The following is a 15,806-nucleotide window of genomic DNA, read 5'->3' on the forward strand; positions in this document are numbered from 1 at the left end:
CACATACTTATAAATAATTACATTGTGCCGACACACACACACCTTTTGCATGTTCTATACACAATACACATTACCGAAGTACAGTAATTCACACGGGGATTTAGAAAGTCATACAGGATTAGTTATGCCAATGCCCTGATTGGAAGGAGTCATTCATTTTACTTTGGTGATCACAGATCTTCTCTGCCTGATTAACATGGAACTGCTAATGAATTCTGCAGGACACGCAGAAACTGACTGTAGCGAACCGATGACTCATCGGCACGGCACCCTGCTGGTCGTCTTGGGAATTAGCTCTTTTTCAGCCTTGGCGCGCCCTCTGCTAGCCGGTGTCTTGCCTGCCTCAGGCCCCGTGTCCCTACCGGACCCCGGTGCCCCTTTCCTTTGGGGTTCTGCTCCAGCAGTACCCCCACACTCTGGGTCTCCCCTCCCAGGGGAACCCGCAACCCTAAACCCACCTCACCTCAGTGGCTACTGCCAGTCATCATCTAGTCCCCCGCTCGCTGGGGCAGACTGCAGTCTGTCATGGCCACTCATCATTGGCAAGGGGTTAGGACCTGCTGCCTCTGCCTATGCCCAGGCTGCACCTCTGTAGCCCTAGTACCTTTGTAGGCCTTCACCAAGGCCTGCAGCCTGGGGGTTTACCAGGCTGAAGCTCCCCAAGTCCTCTTGCCCTTCCCCAGCACTGCTCTACTTCAGGTAACTTGCTCTCAGGCAGGCAGCCCTTCCCATTCCAGGGCTAGAGTGGGACTTCTCCAGCTTCTGGCCCACAGCCCTCTGATCAGGGCCAGCTGGGGCCTGATTGAGCTGGCCACACCTGTGGTCAGCTACTCGTTCAGCTGCTCTCACTGCTTTTTCCAGCTGCAACCCTCTTATCAGGGCCAGCTTTTAGCTTGGAGTGGGGCAGCCGCCCCACTACACTGACACTGTAAAGGGAGAACCTCCTCCTCTGCCTGGAACAGATACTGATCAATCTTTATCTTCTGCTCTGTGGCAACGAAGCATTTTATATGCTGAACATCTCGACAAGGAAAATGTATTTCTTTTCAAAATGCACTGTACACTATCTGGTGGAACCATATTTAACCTTCCCCACAATCTAATAGCCTGCACCCTCTTCCTGGTCAATTGTTTTCTACCTAGATGTCTCCCTTGACTTTGGGAGCAAAATGAAAGGCGATCTACTGCCAATGCTATAACATTTGCAGCAACATTGTTCTAGTGTGTATAGCTTCACTATTGTAGTATATTGTGTGAGGACCATACTATATCCCTCTGCTACTCACTCTGTGCTGGGAAGTAGGGAAAGACAGTTGCTGAGGGTGAATTAAACCGCAGAGTAGCAAGGCTCTACTGTGCACCAGTCTCGCCCTTGGCAGTTCCCACCTTCTGTAATCTTGCCATAAAGCACACATCCGGAGTCACAGCTCTGGTTCTTCCTCTGCTGTGCGTGAATAAGAGGGCAGGGCCGCCTGGGGGAAGCCTGCGCTGTACCTGTTCTGTGTGGGTGAAATTCACTCCTGTACAGAAGACCAGCTCCTGGCCTATGGCATGACTGAAGTGGGACATAAGTTGTGCATAGGCCGTGAGCTGGTCTTTTGCAGAGGAGTGAATTCCAGGCTGGATGACCTGATTCTGCATCCTGGTTCTGCAGGGCCACCAGACTGCAACCTCTCGGAAGTGCTAGAACAGTGAACACAAAGTAAAGCAGTGGTCCACTCAGGAAATGAAGCTGCAGGGAGACAGCAGGCCTTTGTGCTTTGGCTCACCTGGGAATGCTGGTTAAATATGTCACAACGTTCAGAAAATCCTCATCGGGTATATCGCTGAACCCTGCATACTCCGGGAAAGTTATAATGGGTGCCCCGTCCTTCCCTCTGCCTCCTGCAAATAAGAGAAGTTTTCAAGAGGTTAGAAATGTTCCGAGAGCAGAGGATCAGCCAATGCAGTGTGTCATAAAACAGTAGCATGTTCCTCACTGAGAAGCAGCGTGATCCTGTGGATAAGGCTCCAGACTGGGACACAGGAGACCTGGGGACAGATTCTCAGTTTGTATAAATCAATGTAGCTCCATTATGCCAATTTACACCAACTAAGAATCTGGCCCGGGGGGCGGGGTCTCTTCCTGGCTCTGCCACTGAATGGTTGTGTGACCTTGGTCAAGTCACTTCACCTCTCTGCCTCTGCTTCAAGTGATCATTTGTGAAGTTTTCATGATTCACAGATACAGTCACCAACCAGGACTGCAGGTAGGCTCTTTGGGACAGAAACCATGTCTCCCTATGTATTTGTGCAGTACTTAGCATAATGGGATGTGGATGCTGAACCTGACTAGGGTATCTGGATGCTAAATATTAAATAATATTTGAATAATAAAATTCCAGGAACAAACCAAGCTTTGGGGCTTTCATTCACAAAAATACTCAAAAAGGAGTGCTTTAAACTAATCAACCAGTTCTGCTTACTATCTGTCCATCCCTTTATTAACTGCTCAATCATCCAGGCAGAACAGCTACATTTTACACACACACATGCCTGTACAGCCCCCCACCCCTGTACAGGCCCAGGCCTGCCTCAGGGACCTCCAGGTCACACTTCATGCCTAGCCCCCATCTCTTGGATCCAAACCCAGGATCCAACCTCCCACCAAACTTAAGAGAAGTCTGGGTGGAGATCTCAGCTTTGTGGCTCATGCCCAACCCTGGTTGTCCTGTTACATTACTCAGCTCAACGGGGAATAAGCCACTAATGTAGTAACGTCCATAGCGTAGGATAGTAACTTAGCAATCAGGCTTGTCACTCTTCTGATGGGCCTAGTGTCCACTTGCCAAAGCATGAATCCCCAGTTCAGTCCCCAAACCACGTTTCCGGATTAGCAGCTCTACAGAGGAATAAGGATTTAATCCCAAACCCATTAAAGTTAATGGGATTCTTTCCACTGACTTCAATTGGTGCGGAATAAGAGCTTAAGTGAAAGTACAGACAAACAGGATGGCAATAAGTAAGGGAGTGAAAACATTCAGGGTTTTTACGGCAAGTGTCCCATCCTATAATTGCAGCTAAGGGTCTTTGGCGAGTCCCTCCCCTCCCTCTGCCCATCTCGATAAAATCAGCTGTTTGGTTTTGACTGAAAATCCAGTAAAGGGTTAAACCCTGCAGCACTCCTTCCTATCTCCCTGAGACAAGGAGAGATCTGCCTAAGCAGGGATTGTGCTCCACATCACTCCTGCCTGAAGGTAAACTCTGTGGCCTTCTCCTTGGGGAGTTTCCAGGGAATTACCCCTTTGGGGGCGGGGCCTGCCAAACCCCATGGATTCTGTGGAAGAGTCCCCATCATCCTCCCACAGCTCCTGCCTCCATGCTGCCCTACAGGCCCCCCTCTCTCCCCAACTTGGCAGTCTGGTCTAGAGGAGCCAAGCTGTCTTTAGCTGGGTCCTCCTGCGGCAGCTCAGTGGCAGTCACAGAGGGGCGCTGCAGCCAGGGGTGAATACATTGCCACCCAGAAACTGGCATGAGCAACACAGGGCGGGAAGTTCTTTGCTCTTCTCCATCCTGCCTTGGCCTTGCCCCCAAAGCGCAGCAGGTTTTATCTAGGTGATCGGTGCCCCCATGGGCAGCGGGAATCATAGGCTGGGGGAGGCTGTACCTCTCCAAACTGCCAGGCATGGCTCCACTCCCAGGACCCCCCTCCTGCTTCCTGCCTGCTCTACATCCGGCAGTGAGGCTCCAGTCCCCCTGTGCGGCAGCCCGCCCTGCCGGCGCTCCGGGGCTGGGGCCGCACGACCTCCCGGCGCTCCGGGAATGGGGAGGCTGGGGCCGTGTGCTGCCCGCCCTTCCGGCACTCTGGGGCTGGGGAAGCTAGGTTGAGGTGTGGGCCAGTGGCTGTGGTGGGGGGGGGGGGTCCGGCGGTGGGAGTGTGTGGAAGGGGCGGGGTCTTGGGCAGAAGGGGCAGGGCTGGCCTGGGGGCTAGCCTCCCCCAGCCTGCGGTTCACACGCTGCCCAGTGCCCACTTCATGACGGACCATCAGTGGAGGGGTATCTGTGGGATGCTGGAGAGAGAGGAAGTTTGGCCTCACTCCTCTGTTTGGGGAGGGAGAGAGCTGCCCTCAGGGTGGGGGAGGGCATCCTGGAAGTGGCCCATTTTACATCATGTTTAGTTTCAGAAAGAGCTCAGGCTGTTTCTGTCTGCCATACTTGCCACTAGGCTGCCAGGGTCCATGCCCCTGCTCCGTGTCCTTCTCACCTAGGTAGCCCCACAGTTTGGCTTGAAACGATGGGACAGATCCTCAGCTAGCGTAAACCAGCCTCGCTCCATTGGCTTGCACTAATCTACACCAGTGGAGGATCTGGCCCTCTTTAAAACAATATTGAACGAGAAAGTGACTCAGTTCAAATGCACCCTCATTTGTCCCTCCAGTGATCCCCACCCAGGCCAGCTTCTCGCCACATTAATTGTTCCATTAACATAATGCTGTGACGCTGGCAGACCAGGTGTCAGCTTACGCCACAGCCCCAGGCCAATTCACGAGTGTATCAGCATAGATCAAAGTGATTGTTAAATGTATAAGAGTGTATTTGGTGTTTCAACTTCATAAGAACCAGAGGGATGTTGCATGAATTGTTTTCACTTATCTCAGGGGTGGCCAACCTGTAGCTCCGGAGCCACATGCGGCTCTTCAGAAGTTAATACGCGGCTCCTTGTATAGGCACCGACTCCGGGGCTGGAGCTACAGGCACCAACTTTCCAATGTGCCAGGGAGTGGTCACTGCTCAACCCACTGGCTCTGCCACAGGCCCTGCCCCCACTCCACTCCTTCCCACCCCTTCCCGAGCCTGCCATGCCCTCACTCTTCACCCTCCCCAGAGCCTCCTGCACGCCACAAAACAGCTGATTGGGAGGTGCGGGGAGGGTGGGGAAGGGGCTGATAGGCAGGGCTGTTGGTGGGGGGAGGCGCTGGGAGCGGGGTGGGGGGAGGGAGCTAATGGGGGGGCTGCTGACGTATTACTGTGGCTCTTTGGCAATGTACATTGGTAAATTCTGGCTCCTTCTCAGGCTCAGGTTGGCCACCCCTGACTTATCTGTATTCCGTTATAGTGTAGTAGCAAACATTTACATTGTGTTACTCCTGTAACGAAATAACCCATCAAACGAGAAAGAAGCCTTGAGGAATGCAGATGAAGAACTTTAACAGAAAAGGGCTAATTTCAAAGCACGGGGTCAGTGTGTGTGATAATCGGAGGTTGAAGACTCAAAACGCGTTCCTTACTCTCTGTCATCAAAGGAAAAGCCCAAATAGGTAGAGATATTGTCAGCTTTTTTCTGTGAGAACAAGCTGTAAGTATGGATTCAAGGAAAGATCCTGCATCTCGGGACTGTTTGGACTCCTACAGGGAAATGTACCAGAGGCAAAGCAGAGATCCCCAGAGACAATCTGGGTACCCTGAAAAGACTTTTGGGAAAGTGGGAGTTTATTAGATCACTGTCACCATTTGGAATGACAAACTGTGACTTACTGTGCATATATTTTACCTTCTTTAACCCCTCAATAACTCTTCCTTTTCTTAGCTAATAAACCTTTAGTTAGTTACTATAAAATTGGCTGCCAGCGTTGTCTTTAGTGTAAGATCTAGAGTGCCAATTGATCTGTGGTAAGTCACTGGTCTCTTGGGACTGGAAGCAACCTAAATGTGATGGGATTTTTGGTATAAGTGAACTTTTATCACAAAGTCCAGTTTGTCTGGCTGGCAAGATAGACTGGAGAGTCTAAGGGGACTGTCTGTGACTCCATGGTAAGACTGGAATAGTGAGCGAGCAGTTCACATTTGTTACTGGCTCAGTGAAATCTAGTTATAGAACAAACCATCAGTTTGGGGTATCTGCCCTGTTTTCTGACAGTCTGGCCTGAGATAGGCACTCACAGTCATGAGCCACTCCAGAGAGCATGACAAATGCTTCCTCTTGTCTCCCCAACTCAGTCTCCTCAAGTTCTGCATAAAAGCAGTTTTTCAGTCGAGATGCTTGGCAAAGGGGTGGCTTTGTTAGGACATTTTCAAATGTTGACCCCTTTTTGCTCCCTTCTAATCCACAGGATCACTTTAGTTACAGATGGAAAAGACCACCTACTGTATTAACTCATCCCGTAGCCACTTCCTGCCAGGGGACAATACAGTCCCACAGCTATTAAACCGCATCTCAGCCAGACAGCAAGAAAAAGCGATTATGATCAATGTTGCACTGAACTTATTTATAGTCCACTGACTCCACACTAACCCTGGTTGATGGCAAACCTCGGTTCCCTGCCGGTTCCATCACATCCAATTTAGCTGTAGGCAGCAGTGGGTTGAAATATGTCACCATCCAAAATTAATCAGAATTTTCCCTGGACAGATTGTTGCTGCAATCTGCACTGATCCAGATTCTGTTCCTGGTGTTGCTTATGAGGCTGAAGCGCATCAAACCACTGGGTACTTAGTTGCAGATAGAATATTTAGTGACATCTTGTGGGCAAGACGGGTAACATCATAGGAAATCAAACACGCTTCATAGGGTGACCAGGTGTCTGGTTTTCGACCAGAACACCCACTCGAAAAGGGACCCCGGTGGCTCCGGTCAGCACCGCCAACCAGGCCATTGAAGGTCCGGTCGGCGGTGCTGCGGACCTAAGGCAGGCTAGTCCCTACCTGTCCTGGGGCACCGCGCTGTGCCCTGGAAGCGGCCAGCAAGTCCAGCTCCTGGGCGGGGGACCTCGGGGGTCTGCACACTGCCTCTGCCCCGAGCACCAGCTCCGCACTCTCAATGGCCGGGAACTGGCCAATGGGAGCCGTGGGGGCGGTGCCTGCGGGCGAGAGCAGCATGCACCATGAAGCTTCCTGCTCCGCCCGCCCGCCTAGGAGCCGGACCTGCTGGCTGCTTCCGAGGCGCAACACGGTGTCCCAGGACAGGCTGGCAGTCTGCCTTAGCGCTGCTGCACCGCTGATTGGGAGCCACCTGAGGTAACCCCGTGCCCCAGCCCTGAGCCCCCCCTGCTCCCCAAACCCCTCATCCCCACCCCAGAGCCCACACCCCCAGCCAGAGCCTTCACCCCCATTTAGAGCCCTCACCCCCTCCTGCACCCCAACCCCCTGCCCCAGCCCAGTGAAAGTGAGTGAGGGTGGAGGAGAGCGAGCCACCAAGGGAGTGAGAATGGTAGTGAGCAGGGGGCGGGGGCTCAGAGAAGGGGTGGGGCTAGGGTGTTCGGTTTTGTGCCAATAGAAAGTTGGCAACCCTATTCATTGTTTCTGTAGGTCAAGCTCATTGCACACCTCAGGGGCTCCTGGCACCCCTCCATCAATCCCCACCCCAAGCTGTCCGTGTACCACCCTCCCTCTCCATTTCAGCCCCACAGCTGCTCAAGGGTTCGTCTACTCTTGAAAGGTATTTTGGATTAAAGTAGGATGTGAGTTTAAAGTGCAATAGCTATTCTGGTTAATTTCCCATTGTAGACAAGCCCTAATCTGCACCTGCTCCAACAACCCCACCCCAGGAGGAGTTTGGTCAGCTGGGGATCAGTGCAGTGCATGGGCAATCAAACCAACATCATCTTTTCCTCAGCCACATCTCCTCTGCCAGGGGCTGCAAGGGGGTGGGGAGATAGAGCCAATGCAGCAAGGTCTCTGCTACTGGAGGATTCCTTTACCGAAGGGAAATCCAGTTAAACCAGCTTCAAAGTGTATGCAAAGCAGAATTAATGAGGCCAAGGAATTTGGCCCATTGCCTGAAGAGGTCATCCATGCTTCAGAGATGGGGAAAAGTACATCATAAAGTTATCTCAGGAGACAGCCGTGTGGCCTAGCAATCTGAGTAGAGGACGAAGAGCCAGGAATTCCTGGGTTCTGAAAATGACACTGAAACCAACGCTCTGTGATCACCTAGCATCTCTCTGCCTCAATCTCCTTTTCTCTGAAATGGGGATGACACCTCTTACTGGTACATAGGAGTGTTTGGAGAATTCATGGATTCAGTAAGACGTGGAGAAGGAGGAAAGCTGAAATCTGCACTCGGATCCTTCCCCGCACCGAAATCAGTGAGATTGCTCGGGTGTAGGCGAGGACAGATTTGGGACCAGGAAATTCTAAGCATGATTATTATGCTGGAAGACTCAGAACATCAGGCATACAATGTGACAACTGGCAGTGGAAACACACGAGACGTGGTCTGCCTCAGCCTCACCCAGATCTGAATCGGCAATAGCTTCTGGGGAGATGGATTACAAGGAAAAATCCTGCTGTCAGTTTATTTAACAAGCTAATGACAGGGGAGGGAAGCTCATTACACACAAGAAGAGCTTGGAAAGCACCCTCTGTTTCTGGCAGAGGATTTCCAGCCATCTCGACATGCCGGGGCTGTCAATTTCTTTTTTTAAACTACACCAGGCGTGGCTGCAGTGTTCACTGTGTTCATATCCTTATGCTAATTTCTGCAGATTCTGAACAGGCCAACTGCAACCCTTCTGGGGAGCCAAGGGGAGGGCTTATGTTAAAGTGATTTGTCCTGAAGACAGGGGCCCAACCAGAATTTTGCTAAGGAGTGGGCCCAGCTTACCAGACCAGCTGCCCCAAACTTGAGTGGCGCTGCAGCCCTGGGCCCGAGGTTGCAATGCCCCTCACTGAAACTGGGCCTGGCCTCTCCTCTGTCATGATGGGGTGGGGGGCACCCCACCCAAATTTGAGTGAGTAGCGATGCATCCTGGCAGACAGGGTCGCAACACTACTCACTTGAATTTGTTCCAGGCAGCCCTCTATTGTCCAGTCAGGGTCCAGGGGAGCCTGGGCCCGCTTCCCCCATCCCCAAGGCACCCATGCCTGAAGTCACTGGGAGGGCTGAGGACATGAATAAAAAACCAATGGGAACATCATGGGCCAGATCCTACTGTCCTTACTCAGGCAAAATTTCCACTGAAGATCCACTGGCATGAGGACTGAGTAAGTGCTGTGGAATTCGGCCCAAGGCAGGCTAAGTACATTCAATGGATTGGTGCAGAGCACCTCCCAGTACTTCATTCTAACATCAATTACACCCGGGTGAATCCAGAGTGACTCCACGTGGTGTCCAATTCTGTGCTGCACTTGCAAGAAGGGCAGCGCAAAAGACGCAGCCCAACAGAGGGAGAGCAAAGGTGGCCTGTAGCCGCTTTTGCTCCCTCTGGCTTCTGGGCTATTCTGGTGGCTGACATGGCCACCCAGCCCAAGTTAGAGAAGCCCCCAGCTGCTCAGACCTATGACAGCAGATACTGCACAGAATCTCTAGCCATGCCCCCACCACACCCTGACACTGGAGCTTGCGAGGTGGAACAGCTCAGGGTTGATTCCAGCTGGACCTGCACCTAAGGGGCTGCTCTCCCTGTCCCTTATGAGACCTTTGTACTCTGTGCACTGCTGGGGTGAGGACAGAGGCTGTCCCAGGCTGGACAAACAAAGGGTGCAGCTGTAACGCCATGGCCCCAGCTCTCTCACCCTTGTAATGAGTGCAGCCAGGAGTTGAAGTAATGGTGTGTAGGGTGGAGCACAGCTCCCCCGCAGCCCCTCCTTAAAAGCAAACAGGCGCTCTGTCTCCTCGCCCGGGCTTGGGCACGCTCAGCAGCTCCCCCTCCTCCGTGGCTGGTGTCCTCAGAGCTCCCCGTCCTGTTTCCATCTCTTAATAACTGGGTGCAAATTGCGCTGGCCTGTGGCCCCAGCCAGCTCATATGGGCACTAGCAGGGCACAGTACCTGCATGCCCCCTTGGAATTGTGCCCAGCCCCTGTGCAGAGCTGAGTCCCATTCACTGGTCAGAAGAATTAACACCCCAAGCTAAATAAATAAGCCCGAGCCAGCGTCCAGCAGCTGAGCTGGGGCAGGGGGAAGGTTGTTGGTGAGGAGAGCAAGGGGAGTATTCCTCAATGGTTTAAGGCAAGGCTGAGAGGAGAGAGGGGGTACATGGCAGACCAGGACAAGGAGGGAGGTTGTTCCAAGGGTAGGGGCAGGGCTGGCTCTAGGCACCAGCAAAACAAGCTGGTGCTTGGGGCGGCACATTTTTAGGGGCGGCATGGCCGGCGCCAGAATGCCGCCCCTAAAAATGTGCCCCGGCCGCCCTAGCTAACCTCCGCTGCTGCTGCTGCCTGGGAGGGAGGGGGAGATCCCGAGCGGCCGCGGCACGCGAAACAGCTGTTTCGCGCGCCGCTGCTCCCCCTCCCTCCCAGGCTTGAGAGCCTGGGAGGGAGGGGGAGAAGTGGCGCTCACGCCACGGCCACTCGGAGTCTCCCCCTCCCTCCCAGGCTCTCAAGCCTAGGAGGGAGGGGGAGAAGCGGCGCCCGCGCCGCGGCCGCTCGGAGTCTCCCCCTCCCTCCCAGGCTCTCAAACCTAGGAGGGAGGGGGAGAAGCGGCGCCCGCGCCGCGGCCACTCGGAGTCTCCCCCTCCCTCCGTCCCAGGCTCTCAAGTCTGGGAGGGAGGGGGAGATCCCGAGCGGCCGCGGCGCGCGAAACAGCTGTTTCGCGCGCCGCTGCTCCCCCTCCCTCACAGGCTTGAGAGCCTGGGAGCGAGAGGGAGACTCCGAGTGGCCGCGGTGCGGGCGCCGCTTCTCCCCCTCCCGCCCAGGCTTGAGAGCCTGGGGGGAGGAGGCAGGGCTGGGGATTTGGGGAAGGGGCGGAGTTGAGGCGGGGCCGGGGGTGTGGTAATTAAAAAACAGGGGGGGGGGCGGCCAAAATTGTTTTTGCTTTGGGCGGCAAAAATCCTAGAGCCGGCCCTGGGTAGGGGGCAGCACAACTGAGGCAGGAAGCCAAGAAGAGAAAGCGTCACAGAACTGAGAGGAGCAAAGGAGAAGAGCACGGGCCTCTGAGGAAATCAGGGCACCGAGGTCAGCAGGGGCTGAGAGGTCAGGCTGCAAGGGGGAGTAGCGGGAGTTTGATGCAAAGTGACACCGGGTGGAAGGCAATGAAAGGCTGACAATAATCGGGAGGGAGGCAAGGTGTTCTGGGCTGCCCTCAAGTGATGCTCACACTTGGCAGCCCTGTCACGCCTGCCCGCAGCTCAGCCTGAATTTCATGCACCCTGCTGAGCTGTGCGTGGGCAGGAGCTGCAGCAGCTGTTGCCCCCTGGATGCCAAAGTGGAGCACAGCTTCGGGCCACCAGGCCATGAGGCTGGCTCCCCATGGCTGCTGCTAGATCCAAGTGGGTAAGGGCAGCAGCAAGAGCAGGACCCCAGTCTGACTCCACACCCCAGTCCCTGAAAGAAACCCCAGCCAGACTCCTGAATCTCCTCTGCCACCTAGCTGGACCCCAGACCTCTGCTCCTCAGAGAGATCCCAGACCCCTATTCTCCAGAGACACCTCAACCGCCAGATTCCAGCTATCACATCCCTCCAAGACAGACCCCAGCTCCCCTCCCAGACAGCACTCCCGCCCAACCCCCACAGCACCCAGGCACCGCAGCATCCCCCGACACACTCCAGCACCCACCAACTCAAGTACCCCAAAACATCACCCAGCAATTCCAGGCCCTTTCGCCCCCAGCACCTCCTACACCCTTACCAGCCCTAGCCTCATATTTTCTAAGTTTTACGCAGCTCCATGTCCAACCCTCGCCACTGCTTGCGGAAGGGGGTATTAAACAGAAACAGAAATTTACAGTCACATGCAGCTTATTTGCAAATATGCAAATTAGCTGGGTGGCTCATTTGCATTAAATGTCGCGTTAAATGTTGCTCGGCAGCCGTGATTGCCCTTGGAGGAGCGGGAGAGGGTGACTTCAGCAGCGGCATTTGGAATGGACTGGAGGGAGGAGAAGGAAGTGGTCACAGTAACCTAGGTGAGAGTTCACGAGACTTGGCTGGTGCAGCTAACACTCCTCTCAGCCCTTCATCTTGACCCTCCCTTACACCTCCGCTCCCATTTCCTCCAGCTCTACCTCTCTCTCTCTGTACCCCAGTCCTCTCTCCCGACTTCTCCCTTTGTGGTGTGGACTAGGGGGCAGTGAGGAAAGGGGCAAAATGAAAGGAAAAAAATCAGGATACTGAAGTGTGAACATGGGAGGGAGGAAAGAGAAGTGCTGGAACTGCCAGTCTGAGGGATAGGAGAGAGTGGGGCCATCAGAACTGTCAAATCAAATGATTCCTGGTGTTTGGTTTATACTGGGATTTGGAACATGTAGCAATAGAAATATAGGGGTAAAGCGCGAACTCCCACGTCGCAGCTGACAGAGGTGGATCAGCCTGCCCCATCTCCGTGCTGATGCAGGCTTGTTCCCTGTTGTCTACAATGAGCAGGGGGATGATAAGAGCAGCAGCGTCACGCGAGCAAAGGCAGAAGGAAGATTTTTCCATTTTGTACTTTTCTAAAAATTAACCCATATTATGAATGAGGAATGAATGAAGTGGCTGCGGGCGGCCTGCAGGAGGGCTGGATGCTGTTCGTACTTAAACTGGGAGGCTGTCCTTGGAGTTACACCAGTGTAAAAGTAGAGGGAGATTAGAATCAGGCCCCCAGAAACCTCAGCGCCGCCACTGATCAGCTGGGATACTCATCTGAACCTTGGAAACCCCTCCCCCGTCTACCCCAGAATATCCAGGGGCTGAACATTCTCCATCTGACATTCTAAAACATTCGGCTCCCCCGACCCTCGGGACAGATTACCATTGATTTGCTTGGTGCTGGGTTTTTAGAAAATGCTCAAAACTCCCATTTAGGCCCCTAGCTCAGGGCCAGATTTTCAAAGATGCTCAGCATCCAGCAACACCCATTGGGACACCTACCAGCCAGGTTTTTAAAGGAGCTCATTCCACAAAACTGCACCCAACATGCTGAACCCTTTTACAAACAAACCCGCTTGGTTTGGTGACTACATAGACAGGGTGGATAAAAATCAATGATTTTTTAAAAATAAATGTTAAAAAACGGATTTTTTTTATTTAAATTGGATTTTTTTTGATAAAATGCTTTTTGAGGAAAAAAGGCAATCTAAAGATTGTTTTAATTAAGATACATTATAGCTCAACGATATCTCATTATGAAATAGGGATTATACATTTTAATTCTATAGTATGAAACAATATAGTCATGTAATGTTTAAGAAAGGTTTTGTAAATGAGTTCTAATAATTCATGGATTAGGGACCCAATCTTATGGGGTTCCAGGGGCTTCTGTATAGATTATTTAGGTTAATCTTTCTATCTATCCAATGGGACTCAGTGGTCAGTCTAGAAGATACCATCAGAGATGTTTAGTTTTGCAGTTCTCAAACTGTAGATTTGTGTCTCCAGAGGTAACATGCTTGTTAACAGCAAAAATGTTTTTAAATAAATAAATATATATAGGTGAGAAATAACAGACCTCAACTCTATTGTCCCTCTGCAAATTTGTGTACACAGAGTCAATCTCTTACCTCTCTCTCTAAAAGTGCAAATTGATCGGTGGAATAGATCTGGACAAGGAGAAGAAGTCTGGAGATAAATGTGAGAAGTGAGGGACATATGCTTTTTTGTGAAAATATTATATGTTTGCTGTTGAAGAAAAAAATCCAGAATACTTAATGTTGTTGTTTTAGTTAAATAAAACAATTTAAATGTCTGTCTGGTGATTTTCTCCTACTAATACAGCATGGCAAGAAAATCCTCCAAATATGAATGATTAACCTGTTGAATTGGAGATAGTTCACCTCCCAATGACTTCATAAATATCTGCTTCAATTACCTTTGGTAAATGAAATAACCAAACAATCATTCATTTTCTGATATAGCAGTAAAACTAATCTGAGAAGTTTTCAAAATAAATCACTGTTTAAAAATGTATAGTGTGTACCTTCTAAAAATGAAACCTACATCTGTCTCTGAGTTGTGAAGAATATGTATTAAGGTTATAACAACAAACAAGAATGCACTTTTATGTAGAAAACCATGATTAAATAGAGTCTTCCTGACTAGTGATTTAAATCAATTTGATTTAAATCAAATCCACCCTGTAAATGGAAGCCAAGATGTTTTGATAATCCAGCCCTAATCCAGTGGGATCCCCCACAAGAAATGAACCTGCTTCATAGACCAACCATTTGTGCTACTAGTTTAAAAGCTTCCCTACCTATCTTGCTGCCACCTACAGGCAACTGCTCAGCCTGCCGCTCCACCATACACACAAACTCCAAGTCAATGGCAGAGTTGAATGTGGCTCAGTTGTTCAATAGGCCAATGAGAAGGTGCTAACTGGTCTTTGCAGAGTTGTTTCACCTGCTTTTTCATTGTCTTGTACACTGGGACTGAGGTTTGTAAATTGCCTAAGGGATTTAGATGCCCGATTGCCATTAAAATTAATGGAAATTGGGCATCCAAATTCCCTACGTCGCTTTGAAACTCCCAACTGAAGTATTCTGCACCAAGCTTATTATCACACTAAAGCCTTCACCGTCCACCACTGTCATTAGAAATGGTGAATGAGCAACTGCAACATATACAGCAGAGACAAACATAAGATGCTGAGCAGCGCCTCAAACACTTGAGCTACTCTCAGGCAAAGGCCAAGGATTAATTTCATGAAGTCACATGCTACCCTTAGGGCATCAGCATGACAGCAGGGAGAATTAAGAAAATCAGAGAATCAACACTTCCACTTCTAAGCCCCCAGCTGAGAGGCACAACCCTAACCTGCTGCATTCCCTTCACTTTGGTTTCCTGGATTCTCTTGTACAGAGATTGCCAGGTCTGCTGAACCACTCTGAATGTTTTCCCAGGCCTGAAGAAGAGTTCTGTGGAGCTCGAAACAGCATCTCTCTCACCAGAAGAAGTGGGTCCAATAAAAGATATTACCTCGCCCACCTTGTCTCTCTGAACGATGTAGTAATTCTTTGGTGCTCACCAAATGGGGATTGGGTTGAGACTATTTCCATTTTTCTTAGCCATCATTAAGCCATAATTTGTGGATTGTAGTGTTTTCCATATGTGATGGACTGGGCCCTAACCTCCATTTTCACTCCCACATTGTAACATATCCAAGAGATATACTTCAACAGACATACTAGCTTTTCGTCTCTCTAGTTCACCACTTTAGCACCTTAATCATAGACTATCAGGGTTGGAAGGGACCTCAGGAGGTCATCTAGTCCAACCCCCTGCTCAAAGCAGGACCAATCCCCAATCATTGGTGATGCTGCAAAAGAGCTAGTTTTCAGACTTCAGTATCAAACCAATGTGTAAAACAAAGCCTTTGCAACCAGTTAATTCCATATAGCATGCATCTTTTTATTCAAGGGTTATTATCTAGTTTGTGCTTCAATTACAGGGACACTATCAGCTTAAAAAAAAAAAATCCTGGATATGATTCTCCCCTACCCTGCATCTTGTGTCATTTACAACTGTGCAAACTGAGTGTAAAAAGGTGCCATCCAGATGTGGTAGCATTTGATACACTCACGTTGCACTGGCATAAGCGACTGTGCAAGGTGCAAAGCAGTGGAAAAACCAGGCCTCACATACAGTATGTATAAAACACAAGTGTCCCAGCTGTGTTACTAGACAAGAACAAAGATTGTTAAATAAGGAACTAATTTTTAAATTAATTTGCAAACACCACATAAGCTCCTTGTTTGCTTCTTGCCTTTACTACTGGACTAGTCAGTTTCAGATTCTCATCCACTAGCACAATGTAGTGATGTTTGGGCTGCAAACAGGAACGGGGAGGGTTTATTTGTTTAAAACACTCGTTCTACTGGAACTTAATGAAAACATGCATGGGAACATTTGTATTGGTCTGAGGTTTTGTTAAAGCGTATTTTTACAAAACCTAAATTTGGGGCTACAAGTGACCTG

The 15,806-nt window shown here is 50.7% G+C and overlaps 1 protein-coding gene across 1 annotated transcript in view; it reads right to left on the reverse strand.

The window, feature by feature from the left end:
- Positions 1–15,806, reverse strand: part of MCF2L2 (MCF.2 cell line derived transforming sequence-like 2) — a 304,618-nt gene that overhangs the window by 200,054 nt on the left and 88,758 nt on the right. Inside the window, exon 3 of the mRNA XM_065411462.1 lies at positions 1,770–1,884. Within this exon, the coding sequence (XP_065267534.1) occupies positions 1,770–1,884 (115 nt within the window). The remainder of the gene's footprint in view (positions 1–1,769; positions 1,885–15,806) is intronic.

The sequence above is a fragment of the Emys orbicularis genome, chromosome 9 (genome assembly GCF_028017835.1).
Source record: "Emys orbicularis isolate rEmyOrb1 chromosome 9, rEmyOrb1.hap1, whole genome shotgun sequence".
Taxonomy (NCBI): domain Eukaryota; kingdom Metazoa; phylum Chordata; order Testudines; family Emydidae; genus Emys; species Emys orbicularis.